The sequence below is a fragment of the Hylobates moloch genome, unplaced genomic scaffold (assembly GCF_009828535.3).
Source record: "Hylobates moloch isolate HMO894 unplaced genomic scaffold, HMol_V3 SCAFFOLD_5, whole genome shotgun sequence".
Lineage (NCBI taxonomy): Eukaryota > Metazoa > Chordata > Mammalia > Primates > Hylobatidae > Hylobates > Hylobates moloch.
The window spans coordinates 135,040,720-135,054,647 of record NW_026652280.1 but is presented as its reverse complement, the minus strand read 5'-3'; the positions used below and the strand labels follow the sequence as shown (position 1 = coordinate 135,054,647).

General features: G+C 36.5%; 1 protein-coding gene across 7 annotated transcripts in view; it reads left to right on the top strand.

Moving 5' to 3' along the window:
- Window positions 1–12,215, top strand: part of CDC7 (cell division cycle 7) — a 28,297-nt gene extending 16,082 nt beyond the window's left edge. For 6 of the 7 annotated variants that reach the window (XM_058439586.1, XM_032155379.2, XM_058439585.1 and 3 more), the window contains 5 exons: window positions 84–179; window positions 962–1,140; window positions 1,935–2,017; window positions 6,290–6,439; window positions 10,496–12,215. In XM_058439586.1, the coding sequence (XP_058295569.1) occupies window positions 84–179; window positions 962–1,140; window positions 1,935–2,017; window positions 6,290–6,439; window positions 10,496–10,890 (903 nt within the window). In that variant the 3' untranslated portion in view covers window positions 10,891–12,215. The remainder of the gene's footprint in view (window positions 1–83; window positions 180–961; window positions 1,141–1,934; window positions 2,018–6,289; window positions 6,440–10,495) is intronic. The other variant, XM_032155382.2, reaches the window with a different exon arrangement.
- The last annotated feature ends 1,713 nt before the right edge of the window (window positions 12,216–13,928 follow it).

Here is a 13,928-nt window from a genome sequence, read left to right as displayed (position 1 = left end):
CTTTCAAAACTGTGGCAGAGTACAGCTGGCAGAAAGTGTTACAGATATAATCCTTATTTTCCTTGTTTTTGTTGGTATTGTAGGAGGGATCTGTAGGCCTTTCTGTCCAGCGCTCTGTTTTTGGAGAAAGAAATTTCAATATACACAGCTCCATTTCACATGAGAGCCCTGCAGTGAAAGTAAGTAATGTAGCTTAATAGCGTAATGGTCAGTCAGTCATACACTGAAGAGAATTTAGGTAATAACTAGATTAACATTTATTATCAGAAATTTTTTTAAACTAGAGTTTGGCTTTGGCAGAAGGTATTACTGCTTTAAGCATTTAGTCAAAACTTGTTTTCTCCAGTTTTTTTCTGAACTTTTCTGGTGGAATTTTTTTCTCATTTTTGGTTAGCTGACTATTACTGCTCTTTCTCTAGAGGAACATTTAGAACATTAAGGGCTTTTCTGTCATTGCTAGAGTGTGAGCTCCATACAGTTAGCTAACTATTCTGACACATAGTTGATAGCGTAAAGATGTTTGTAAAGTTAACAAAATCATCATCAACGTAGATGATTTCAGATTGACTTACGATATCTTGTGACAGCTAGACAGCATGAACAACAAATTAAAACTGTGATTTTAGCCAATGTACTTGTGCAGTTTACAGTTCTGAAATGGAGTTAGACACTAGAACATAACTGTTTTATACTTTTGTAATATATCAGGAAAAGTTCTAATAAAGTATAACTCAAATATTGGCCAAGCTAGGACTAATTAGTAAATTTTAATATAAGGTGACTTTACAGAAAAACCCAAGAAGACCTTAAACATTTTAATAGACAACTGTTTATTTACAGTCCAATAGCCATTCAGCAGTTTTTAAAGTTATGCTTCCGCTATTGCTTTTTGCCATACTAGCATTTTAGGACATCATGTTAAAAGTCATGAAAATAGAAAAATAAGACTTTTCTTTTACAGCTCATGAAGCAGTCAAAGACTGTGGATGTACTGTCTAGAAAGTTAGCAACAAAAAAGAAGGCTATTTCTACAAAAGTTATGAATAGTGGTGTGATGAGGAAAACTGCCAGTTCTTGCCCAGCTAGCCTGACCTGTGACTGCTATGCAACAGATAAAGTTTGTAGTATTTGCCTTTCAAGGTAATGTGTTTTGATAGTGTTATAAAATCACCAGCATGCTGCCATTAGAAATTGCATTGATTTGGGTGGATAATTTTGTGAGTGCAAGGGATCAATTCAGATCAGTGAACTACAATGGGCCTTGATGCAGTGCAGTAGTATGTTGAAGAGCAAATGATAACAGTTTTCATATATTGTTTATTTAATATGGATATACTCTGGAAAACACATTTGCTCTTATATGCAAGTAAGTGGGACGGGGTGGCTTTTAGAAGCTTAGAATCACACATTTTGATTGCTGATGTAATCTTTTCTGTTTTCTCTTTTTATTCCCGCTTATGTGGAGTAACCAGAACCAAATAGTAGAGCTCCTCTCTTACTCCCACCTCCAACTCTTTGACTCATAAATTTCTTCCTTTCCTTCAAGACTTGGCTTTCATAAAGCCTTTCTTGATTAACTCAAATATATAAGTGTATCTGTGGTCAATTACTCCAAACAAATGAATTTTTATACCTGTGAATTGCTATTGGGTTCTATTTTTCTATTATGGCTCTTATTATCCACTACTGCTTTTTATTCTTGGAGGTTATTTTAAAACCTTTCTGGAGTAAGTCCGGGGAACTAGTAGAGGGGGTAAAAAAAACAGTAAAAGAAAAATCTAGGATTTTTATCACACCAGATTATCATTTACTTTATAGTAACACTTATTATATAGGTATCAAGGCAAAATTTACTGTGAACTAAATTGATGAATGTTTTTAGACTTACATAGTTCAACTTTAACATAACTAGAGAAATCTTATTTCATCATAAGGCGTCAGCAGGTTGCCCCTAGGGCAGGTACACCAGGATTCAGAGCACCAGAGGTCTTGACAAAGTGCCCCAATCAAACTACAGGTATGTTGTACTGGAAATACAGAACCCAGTTAAAATGGATTGTCCCAGACGTATTTTATTTTATGATCTTTGTCTATTTATAACTAATATTTGAGCTCTTCTGCTTTTAATTAAGTTATGTAAGCAGTTCTTGGCAGTGTGGCATTCCTATTTTTGAGCTAATGCTATGCTTTATGAAAGTTTTCAATCCTAATGTTGCCTCTCTTTTTTTGTTTAAACAGTTTATTCCATAGATTACATTTTGCGTGTTTATTTACAAGATGGTAAGATCATCTCGTAAATAAACACGCAAAATGTAATCTGTGGAATTTTGTTGACATCACCTTTGTGGGGGAAAAAATTATGTTTAATAGTTTTTGCCAGCCAAAGACTTAAAGCATTTTATTTGCTTGCTTAATACCTCAAAAGTTTCCTGTGATGTAGATATAATTGTGTTCGATTAAAATTATTTTTGTTATTATATAAACAATATAATAGCAGTTAGAAGGTTTTGAAAAGGAAAAATGTCTTCTGTAATCTAAAACGTTACCATGGAGCTGGAATCCAGGAAACATCTTGAATGAATAGATGAATCCTGCTATTCACTTGGATTGTGGGCTTTGAAGAAATGCATTCATTCATTGAATGTCTGTTCTTGCTTGCTAATGATAAAATAAATAAATAAATGAGACCATCTGTTCACACTCTAGTCAGGACACACCATCAAATAATTATAAAATAACCTGTTGAGTATGGTAATAAAACTTATTCAAGGTATTTAAGGAGTATCTAACTATCCTAACCCAAAGAGATTATGAAAGGCAATTCATGAAAGAAATGACCTCTTAGAATGTAAATTGGGCTGAGAGGTTAGCATAGAGGCATGAGCCAAGGAACTCAAGAAACTGCATGCAGGAAACTAAAAAAGTTTAATTTTGGCCGGACGCAGTGGCTCATGCCTGTAATCCCAGCACTTTCGGAGGCTGAGATGGGCGGATCACCTGAGATCAGGAGTTTGAAACCAGCCTGACCAATATGGTGAAACCCCATCTCTACTAAAAATACAAAAATCAGCTGGGTGTGGTGCTGTGCGCCTGTAATCCCAGCTACTCAGGAGGCTGAGGCAAGAGAATCACTTGAACCCAGGAGGCGGAAGTTGCAGTGAGCCAAGATCGCACCATTGCACTCCAACCTGGGCGACGGAGCAAGATTTCATCTCAAAAGTCCAATTTTGCTAGAATATTAAGATGCAAGTTGAGGAATGGTGAGAAATAAACCTGGAATGAGGTAGACGAGGTCAGACCACGGTTGTTACAGTTTGGACTATATACTGTAGATACTGGAAAGTTAAGTGAAAGAAGTGACAATGGTATATTCTAGATGGATCATTCTGGCAGGCGTGCAAACAGATTAGCTTTTGGAGAGTGGTGGCATGCATTTGTCCAGGTGAGGATGAAAATGTGAATGAGGGTATTGGTAATAGGAATGAAAAGAAAAGTGAAGGGTTGGAAAGGCAGAACTTGGTGGATAATTGGATGTAGAATTAGGGTGTGGTATGGTGAGGGAAAAAGGCATTCAGGATGTTTACCAGATTCTTAGCTTGGGAGACTTGGATGTGTACCCATAACCAAGGTGGAGAGTAAAGGAGAAGTAATTGGTTTATAGGGGAAGGGAAGGTTAGTTTGGGGTATAATTGGTTTGAGGTATTTGTGGGACATCCAAATAGAGATGTCCAACAGAATCAAAGTCTGATGCTCAGCGAAGGAGCTGGGCTAGAAATACAGTTGAATGTCATCATTATATAAATGATAGTTGAAGCCATGAAGTGGATGGACCAATCAGGGAGAGTATACAGAGGGAGAAGTTAAAACTCTGAGGAACATCCGTCAGCACTTAAGGCTTGGAGAAAACATTGAAGGAGCAGGCAGAGGTACCAAAGGAGCTAAGAAAGGCAAGTGGGGCCGGGCACAGTGGCTCATGCCTGTAATACCAGCACTTTGGGAGGCCAAGGCAGGCGGATCGCTAGGTCAGGAGTTCGAGATCAGCCTGGCCAATATGGTGAAATCCCATCTCTACTAAAAAGTACAAAAAATTAGCTGGGCGTGGTGGCACGCACCTGTAGTTCCAGCTACTGGGGAGGCTGAGGCAGGAGAATTGAACCCGGGAGGCAGAGGTTACAGTGAACCAAGATCACACCATTGCACTCCAGCCTGAGCAACAGAGTGAGACTCAGTCTCAAAAAAACAAAAACAAAAACAAAAAAAAGGTGATACAGTAGCCCAAGGAACAGAGAGCAGAGAGCAAATAACCTGTTGATACTAGGAGGTCAACAATTAAGAGAGATGTCACTTTAAGAAAAAAAAAAAAGAGCTTTTTAACATCAAGTTGAGCTAGTCGTAATCTGTAACTACCAGAATTCAGAAGATTAAAGTTTCTATAGTGGGAATGTAAATTAGTACAACCACTATGGAAAATAATTTGGACGTTCCTCAAAAAACTAAAAATAGAGCTACTACATGATCCAACAATCCCAGTGCTGGGTATATACCCAAAAGAAAGGAAATCAATGTACCGAAGAGGTATCTGCACTCCCATGTTTGTTGAAGCACTATTCATAATAGCCAAAATTTGGAAGCGACCTAAGTGTCCGTCAGCAGATGAATGGATAAAGAAAATGTGGTACTTACACACAATGGAGTACTATTTAGCCATGACAAAGAAGATCTTGTCATTTGCGACAACATGGATGGAACTGGAGATCATTATGTCAAGTGAAATAAGCCAGGCACCGAAAGACAAGCATTGCATGTTCTCACTTATTTGTGGGATCTAAAAATTAAAACAATTGAACCCATATAGAGTGGAAAGATGGTTACTAGAGGCTGAGAAGGGTGGTGGGAGGGTGTGGGGGACGTGGGGACAGCTAATGGGTACAAAAAATAGTTATAAAGAATGAATTATCCAGCACTTTGGGAGGCCAAGGCAGGTGGATTGCTTGAGCTCAGGAGCTCGAGACCAGCTTGAGCAACATGGTAGAAACCTATTTCTACCGAAAATACAAAAAAGTAGCTGGATGTGGTAGTGTGCATCTGTGATCCCAGCTACTCAGGAGGCTGAGGTGGGAGGATCACTTGAGCCTGGGAGGCAGAGGTTGCAGTGAGCCGAGATCACACTACCACACTCTAGCCTGGTAATAGAGCCAGACCCCATCTCGAAAAAAAAAAAGAATTAATTAAGACCTAGTATTTGATAGCACAGCAGGGGGATTATAGTCAATAATTTAATTGTACATTTTAAAATAACTAAAAGAGTACTTTGAGGGGCTGAGGCAGGCAGATCACTTGAGCCCAGGAGCTTGAGACCAGCCTGGCCAGTGTGGCAAAACCTCGTCTCTACTAAAAATACAAAAAAAAAAAAAAAAAAAAAAAAAAACTGGGCATGGCGGCATGCCTGAAATCCCAGCTACTCAAGAGGCTGAAGCATGAGAATTGCTTGAACCTGGGAGGCAGAGATTGCAGTGAGCTGAGACTGTGCCACTGTACTCTAGCCTGGGCCACAGAGGGAGATCTTGTCTCAAAAAAAAAAAAAAAAAAAAGGAAAGAAAGAAAAGAATATAATTGGATTGTTTGTAACACAAAGGATAAATGCTTGAGGGAATGGATACCCCATTTTCCAGGATGTGATTATTACACATTGCATGCCTGTATCAAAACATCTTATGTACCCCATCAATATATACACCTACTGTGTACTCAGAAAAATTAAAGTCTTCAGTCACAAAAAAAGAAAAATAAAGTAATTTTTTAAAAGTTTCTATAGCAGTAGTTGGCGCTAGTGTCAGCTGAAGAAGAGCTTCTAATGTTCATTACTTTTCACTAAAATGAAAGCACTTTGACCAGTACGGTATGTAATTCTCAAGGATCATTCAGATTTTTTCCCACATAGCTATTTTTGGATTCCTTTTGATCCTATAAAATGTGCATTTACTTAGTGTTTCCTAGTGATTAAATATCCTTTTAAATTTACCAACACGTTGCTCAAGAAAGAAAACATATTTTGCAGTGAGGATTCTCAATCCTGGTTGTACATTAAAATCACCTGAGGAACTTTTTTAAAACATTGATGCCTGAGCCCTACTTCAGAACTGTTCAATCAAAATCTTTGGGTCTGGGCATCTGAAATTTTTAAGGCTCCCAAGGTGATTCTAATGCATAATAAATGTTGAGGACTATTGATTTAAATGATAAAATTATAGACTTGAAATTTATTTTTAAAATTTGTCTTCTGTTGCAGCAATTGACATGTGGTCTGCAGGTGTCATATTTCTTTCTTTGCTTAGTGGACGATATCCATTTTATAAAGCAAGTGATGATTTAACTGCTTTGGCCCAAATTATGACAATTAGGGGATCCAGAGAAACTATCCAAGCTGCTAAAACTTTTGGTAAGCAGTTTTGTATTATAGAACAAAATAAAATGCCTTTGATTATCTCCTACAAATCACTTAATAAATTATTATGAAATTTTCTTTACAAATAAACATTCAGTCTTGATAAAGTTCTCTAATATTAAGTAGAAAATTCTTCAGTTGCTTGAAAATAAATTTATCACCTCTCCTCTATACATATAATCATTTAATCTTATTAAGCACAAAGTAATACACTGTTGCAGTATTTAAAGTTTACCTTTATAATTTTATAAGAATAAGGAGTAAAATCTTAACTCCTTTTAGTTATGGTTTGACTTTTATTACATAAATTTACCTTTTATTAAAGGTATGTTTTACTTTTTAATATGTTTTACTTTTTTATTGTATTTTAAACATCAGATGCACTATGTCTTGGTACTTAGAGTGTCCTTGCTTTAAATGATCTTAGACTATACTAACAAGTAAACAGTTAATTATTAATACAGTGTAATAAGGACTAGGGAAGAGAATAGAAATGTGTGTTGTCAGGTTGTGTAGGTTTACGGTAGCAGAGAAGCAGAATGCATAGAAGGCCTTAACTGATGGGATATTATTGTAAGCATATATTGGACTTGGATGTCATCTCCTTAGCCATGCAAGTTCTTCAAGACTGGGATGTGCAGTGTACTTCATAGGGCACATGAGAATTATCTCAGCCTTGCTCTGGCCAACAATCTGAACTCCAGTGCCCATTTAATGTTTATTTTCCAAGCTCAGTTATAGTTAAACTTTCCAAGGAATAAGTGGGATTGAGTCAGCTTACTACCATACAATACAGAACAGCCCAGGAGACAAAGTTTCAGCCAGCCTACCTCAAAAGTAGCTGGGCTGCCTTGTGCTCAACCCCAGGATCAGTGGGTCTTAACCAGAGTTGCATGTCAGAATTATCTGAGAATATTTAAGAAATACATATGCCTGCCCACTCAGCCTATTCTTGGAAAATATGATTCAGAAAAACAAGATACTTAGGAAGGCTCCAGCCTTGTTAGTTTGAAAAAACAAGTGATTCTGACTAAGAAACTATGGGTGTTTAAGAACCACTGCAAAAATTACTGCCCTTGCTTATGCACTAGTGCTATAGTCTAATCTACAAGAAAAACTTAGTGGCGGTTGTGAAGAAAGCCTCATCTTAATAGAGGCTTGCCAAAATATGTTTCTACAGCAAAGTCAGTCCACGATTTGTAACTATCTTGTACTTATTGTAAGAAAATTTTATTTGAAGATAATAGGATGAAATAATACATACAAGGGAAAAAAAAGTGACCATGAATGGAAAGCAAGATTGATATCTTAGAAATGGCATTCTTACATAATAATAAATATAACAAGTATGTTTGGCCGGGCGCGGTGGCTCACACTTGTAATCCCAGCACTTTGGGAGGCCAAGGCGGGCGGATCACGAGGTCAGGAGGTCGAGACCACGGTGAAACCCCGTCTTTACTAAAAAAAAAATACAAAAAAAATTAGCCGGGCGAGGTGGCGGGCGCCTGTAGTCCCAGCTACTCGGAGAGGCTGAGGCAGGAGAATGGTGTGAACCCGGGAGGCGGAGCTTGCAGTGAGCCAAGATATTGCGCCACTGCACTCCAGCCTGGGCGACAGAGCGAGACTCCGTCTCAAAAAAAAAAAAAAAAAACAAGTATGTTTATTCTCAACTGAGAAAACTTCCATCTACTATTGAATAACTTCGTGAGAGGTTTATGAACATGAAGTTTATCAGCCAACACCAAAATATTTTATTGAAGAGCTTGAATCTCCCCCATTGGTAATTCAAGTTATAATCAGGGCCAACAATGGGAATACAACATCTGACACAAAAATACTCCAGATCAAGTGCCATGATAGCAAGCAAGAGCTTTTAGAGATTTATCATTGTAATACTTCTCATATTTTAAAAAAAAATAGGGCCAGGCATGGTGGCTCACACCTGTAATCCCAGCACTTTGAGAGGCTTAGGTGGGCAGATCATGAGGTCAGGAGATCGAGACCATCCTGGCCAATGTGAAACCCCATCTGTACTAAAAACACAAAAATTAGCTGGGCATGGTAGCATGCACTTGTAGTCCCAGCTACTCGCGAGGCTGAGGCAGGAGAACCAGTTGAACCTGGGAGATGGAGGTTGCAGTGAGCCAAGATTGCACCACTGCACTCCAGCCTGACGACAGAGCAAGACTGTCTCAAAAAAACAAATAATAAAAATAATGCCATAGGACTTGTCTCAGTTGTATTAGTATGACATCTGTAGTTATTTTAGTCTGATCTTACTATAACTTTAGACTGAGTATAAAAGCCTCAAAATTTCAACAAACACAACTGCATTCCCCTTTGTAACCTAAAGAAATGACTTGGCTGAGATTAGCAGTGAGAGCACCTTTACTTCTCTTATCTGTCCTCAACCCTTAAACCTGGCTCCATTGTGGGTTGTCATTAAGTATTCAGTGAATTGTGTTGAATAAATTAAAAAGAAAAGTCTTGAGCTGAAACAAATTCCTGACACATAGTAGTCTGTAACAAAATATGTTGACTGATTTTGTTACTTGAAGTTATTTTTCCTGAACATAGTAAATGAACCCTCTTTTTGGTCATATAAAAGCATATTGTATAACTTGGGGACATGCTATAACATATACTGTTAGTTATTTTATGACTTCAGAACAAGCTAATAAAGGAATAAAACTATATGAGTATTCCCCTCTGGCTATAATTTTCTAGAGAGAATAGGAATGATAGAATCAGTTTAAAAGTAAAAAAGGATTGGCATATTGTACTCTCAAAGAATTTGGTTTTTGGTAATTGTTTGTTTTCTCCCTTTCCCTCCCCCGTTTTTTTCCCTAGCTTAGTACACCAGTCCAGTAGTTAGTTCAGAATATGTAAAGGTAACTTTTTATCATCCACAGCCAGATTAATGACTTTGTTGACAATCTACATTCTCAGAAAGGCATCTAAATATTGTGGTACTTGTTGTTTCGTACATTTAGTACATTTCTGTTTAATAAGGAAATGCAGGGCAAAAATAATACATGATTGCCATTTGTGTGATTAATTTTTTTTTGCACATCTGATAATAAACCCATCAGGAAGTTATTTCAAAGACATTTATATTTTTAAAAACAGATCTAGTTTGTTTATTTGTTCATTCAGAAACATTTATTGGGACTTTATGTGTGCCAAGTACTATTGCGAGTCTCTGCTTTCACAGAGCTTAAATTCTAGTGAGGGAGAGAACATAAATAAATACTATGAGAAATGAGTGGTACTGAGATAAAAGGAAAAGGGGAGGGAAGAGGCTCATTTAGGATAGGTTGGTCAAGAACAGCATCTCTAAGGATGTATGTGTCATTTGAACAGAGTTGTTGAAAAGAATAATGCCTTTTTGTCTAGTCCAACAGACGTTGACTACCTAATATGTACCAGGCATAGGCTGGGTTTGAGGGTTCAAAGATAAATAAGACACTTCCTACCTTCAAAGAGCTCACAGTCTACTAGGTGGGACAGACATATATAGGATAGCAAAAGTAATAATAGAACTCCTCTCAAGATACAATAGAAGCTGAAATTGATCAATTCTCTCTGAGGGTGTCAAGCCTCAGAGGTGATTCTTGATCTGAGTGGTGATGTCAGTGAGAGTGTCCTGGGCACACAAGGGGTGCAGGGCATCCTAGGCAAAGACAGGAGTCATGTAGTCAAAGACACAGAAGCATGGAAAGGAAGTAGAGTGGGGGCATGGGAGCTGCAGCTAGTTAAAGATTATAGAAGGGTAAGATGAAGCTTGAGAAATTGGCAGAGTCAAGTGAGTGCCTGGCATAGCTTAGTAAGTCACTGCTTTCTACTTACTATCTCCCACTTCATCTCCCACTATGCAATTCAAATACAACTTAAATATAGTGTGTGGTGCTCTATCTCATACTGTGTGTGTGTGTCCATGTCTATAAAGCATATGTTTGAACTTTCATGTTTCTCATGAGAGAGGCTTCTGATATATTCAAATAATAAAATGGTTTTTTCTGTTGTTGTTTTTTCTTCTTTTGCTTTTAGGGAAATCAATATTATGTAGCAAAGAAGTTCCAGCACAAGACTTGAGAAAACTCTGTGAGAGACTCAGGGGTATGGATTCTAACACTCCCAAGTTAACAAGTGATGTACAAGGGCATGCTTCTCATCAACCAACTATTTCAGAGAAGACGGACCATAAAGCTTCTTGCCTCATACAAACACCTCCAGGACAATACTCAGGGAATTCATTTAAAAAGGGGGATAGTAATAGCTGTGAGCATTGTTTTGATGAGTATAATACCAATTTAGAAGGCTGGAATGAGGTACCCAATGAAGCTTATGACCTGCTTGATAAACTTCTAGATTTAAATCCAGCTTCAAGAATAACAGCAGAAGAAGCTTTGTTGCATCCATTTTTTAAAGATATGAGCTTGTGATAATGGGTCTTCATTTAATGTTTACTGTTATGAGGTAGAATAAAAAAGAATACTTTGTAATAGCCATAAGTTCTTGTTTAGAGACCAGAGCAGGATTAATAATTTATTTTAACATTTTAGTGTTTGGTGGCACATTCTAAAATGTAGATTAAGAATACTTAAAATGCCTGGGATAGTTCTTGGGACTAACAACATGATCTTTGAGTTAAAGCTACCTAAGTAGATTTTAGGTGGGTTCCTATTAGGTCAGATTTTTAGTTTCCCTAATTACCTTTCACTGACATATGCAGAAAAAGGAGCAGTTTTAGTTTTAATTAATTAAAATTAACAGATGTGATGAGGATTAAATGAATCAAAAGACTTAATTTGTAGATTCTTTTAGAGTTATGAGCTAGGTATAGTTTGGGGAAACTCAACCTGGTGCTGGTGCTCTAACAATTTTGTAAGTAAAGAAGATAATTTCCTTTTCTAGAGGTACATATTAGGCCTTTCATGAACACTAAAACAATGAGGAAATGGTCATGGGGCAAAGTATCACTTAAAATTGAATTTATCCATCTTTAAAAAACACTTTATGAAAGCATTTTAGTGTGAATTGCCATTTTTTCTTAATGGCTTCTCGATTTTCTTCTCTGCCCCTACCTAAAACATTCTCCTTGGAAATTACATGGTGCTGACCACAGAGTTTCTGGATGTTTTATTAAATATTGCATGTGTCTACAGTTGGGAATTTAAAATAATACATACACTGGTTGATAAAGGGAAGCTGCAGGACCAAGGTAAAGATTGATAGTCCAAATGCTTTTCTTTTTTGAGTTGTATATTTTTTCACACCATCTTAGACATAATTAGGTAGCTGCTGAAAGGAAAAGTGAATACAGAATTGACAGTATTATTGGAGATTTTTCCTCTGCGTAGAGCTATCCAGATCACTGTATCCTGTTTTGACTAAGTTTTAGGTGGGTTGGGAAGATAATGAAGTAGGCAAAGAGAAAAGGACCCCAGATAGAGGTTTATATTCAGAAATGATATGTATCAATGACAGCATATCAAACTTCCTATGGGAAAAAGTCTAGTGGGTGGGTCAGCTGACAGATTTCCCATTTAGTAGTCATAGAATACAGAAATAGTTTAGGGACATACATTCATTTTGTTATTTTGAGCATTGATAGGTCAGTATATCTACCTAATCTGTTTGGTAAGGATAGGATGTATCTATATAAACCATTACCATTGATCTGCTCTGTCTTATACCATAATCTTAAAAAAAAATTGAATGCTCTTGAATTTGTATATTTAATAAAGTTATCCTTTTATATTTTTTATGTCAGACTACTCATTTGAAAAATAGCTTTTTTTTTTAATTGACCACTGGGAATATTTTTCTTTTGAGATGGGTGAATGGTGATATTTCTTCAGCAAATAGGTAGTATGTTAATGAAACAGTCATGTTAACATATATTCAGAAATTAAAGAGGAAGAAAAATTTACCAAAAGGGTAGATAGGGAGACATTCTCTTAAGAAAGTTTAAAATTCAGGGCTGCTGTTTTAACTTTCCATTAATGGCAAAGAACCTGGTTGATACTGAGGGGTAAGTAAAAGGGAGCTAGTGTTTTTAAAGATACCCAGTGTTACAAATTAGTTCTCAGGGAATTTCAGTCCCACTGAAGAATATTGCCTCAATTTTGGACAAATATTCCCAATGTGCTAAATCAGAATTGGCAGGGAGCTTCTATATGCATATTCTTTAGGTTTTAAGCCTTCTGAAGACCATTTTAAATAATGAGAAATGTCTCTAAAATATTTGAATTAGGCAGAATAGTCATTTCTAAGGATAGACTAAGAAGGTAACTAGTTAATGCCATTTCCTCTAATCAGCTATTTTTCACTGTCAGTTTTTAAAAATTCCTAGTGCTCAGGCTCGATAAAATTGTTAAGGGTATTTTCATTTAAAAAGCCTTAGATATTTAGAACTATTAATATAACAAGCTACAAGTATTGGTTTTTGAAACAGGCTGAGCTCTCTGGCATTTTTAATGAAACTTCCTTATAAGGAGATGATTATAGTTGTCTTAATGACCTAAATATGTGGCTCAATAATGGTTATTCCAAAGAATTAATCATAGTTTCTTTCAAGATAATGAACAAGTCATCAAGTAAAACTTTAATATCTTACTGTTCCTGGCATCAGCATTTTAGGGACAAAATGGTGTTACAGATGTCAGAATATTGATTGCATAAAATCTTGAAACCCACAAAACTCGTAGGCTTAAGTCTTAGTAATTTCTGTTGTTTATGTAATTTCAGCCCTGCACGTCACTGAAAAGCTATTTCTCTTAACAAACTGGCCAAATTTGGCGGGTAATGCTGTCTGCCAGTATCTGCAGATGTATTGTTTCCACCTAGATTTGTTGTCTGTGGTCTTTAAAGAACACTAACACCAGACAGAAATGTCAACTCTGTTCAGATTTTTTCCTATATTCGAAGAACTGATGTTGCTGTTTCCTAATTTTGTCAAATTATGTGTCCGAACTGTCTTCCTTTCTTGAAAGGTAGATATTACCAACGTGTACCAGATAAGTAATCAGAAGTAGTTAATACTGTGTCAAGTTACAGCACAGTTTTCAACAAATTAACCACAAAGGTCAGTGCTAAGGCAAATATTTAGTAAACGATGTTTTAGCTATCTAAAGTAAAAAGGCGTGATCTTAGGAAAGTGATTGCAAATTAAAAGAGAAAATTAAAAAACTGAAGTTTGGAAAACAAAAGGAATTGCAACAGTTCAAGAGTTTAATCTGACCTGATTTTTTCCTCTGTAGAAGACAATGAACTAAAAGGACACAATTGTTCTCCATCTCTGTTTTGAGTGCTTTAAAAAATTAATATATGGAAGAGTTCAAAATGGGCAAAATAAAAACTTATTTGGAGAGCATACGCATAGCTTTTATAAAGCAAGAACAATGACCAGAAAACAGATGTAAATGGTTTAGAATTTCTATTTAAGCATAAACCATGTGCAAAATTACTCTGCTGAATT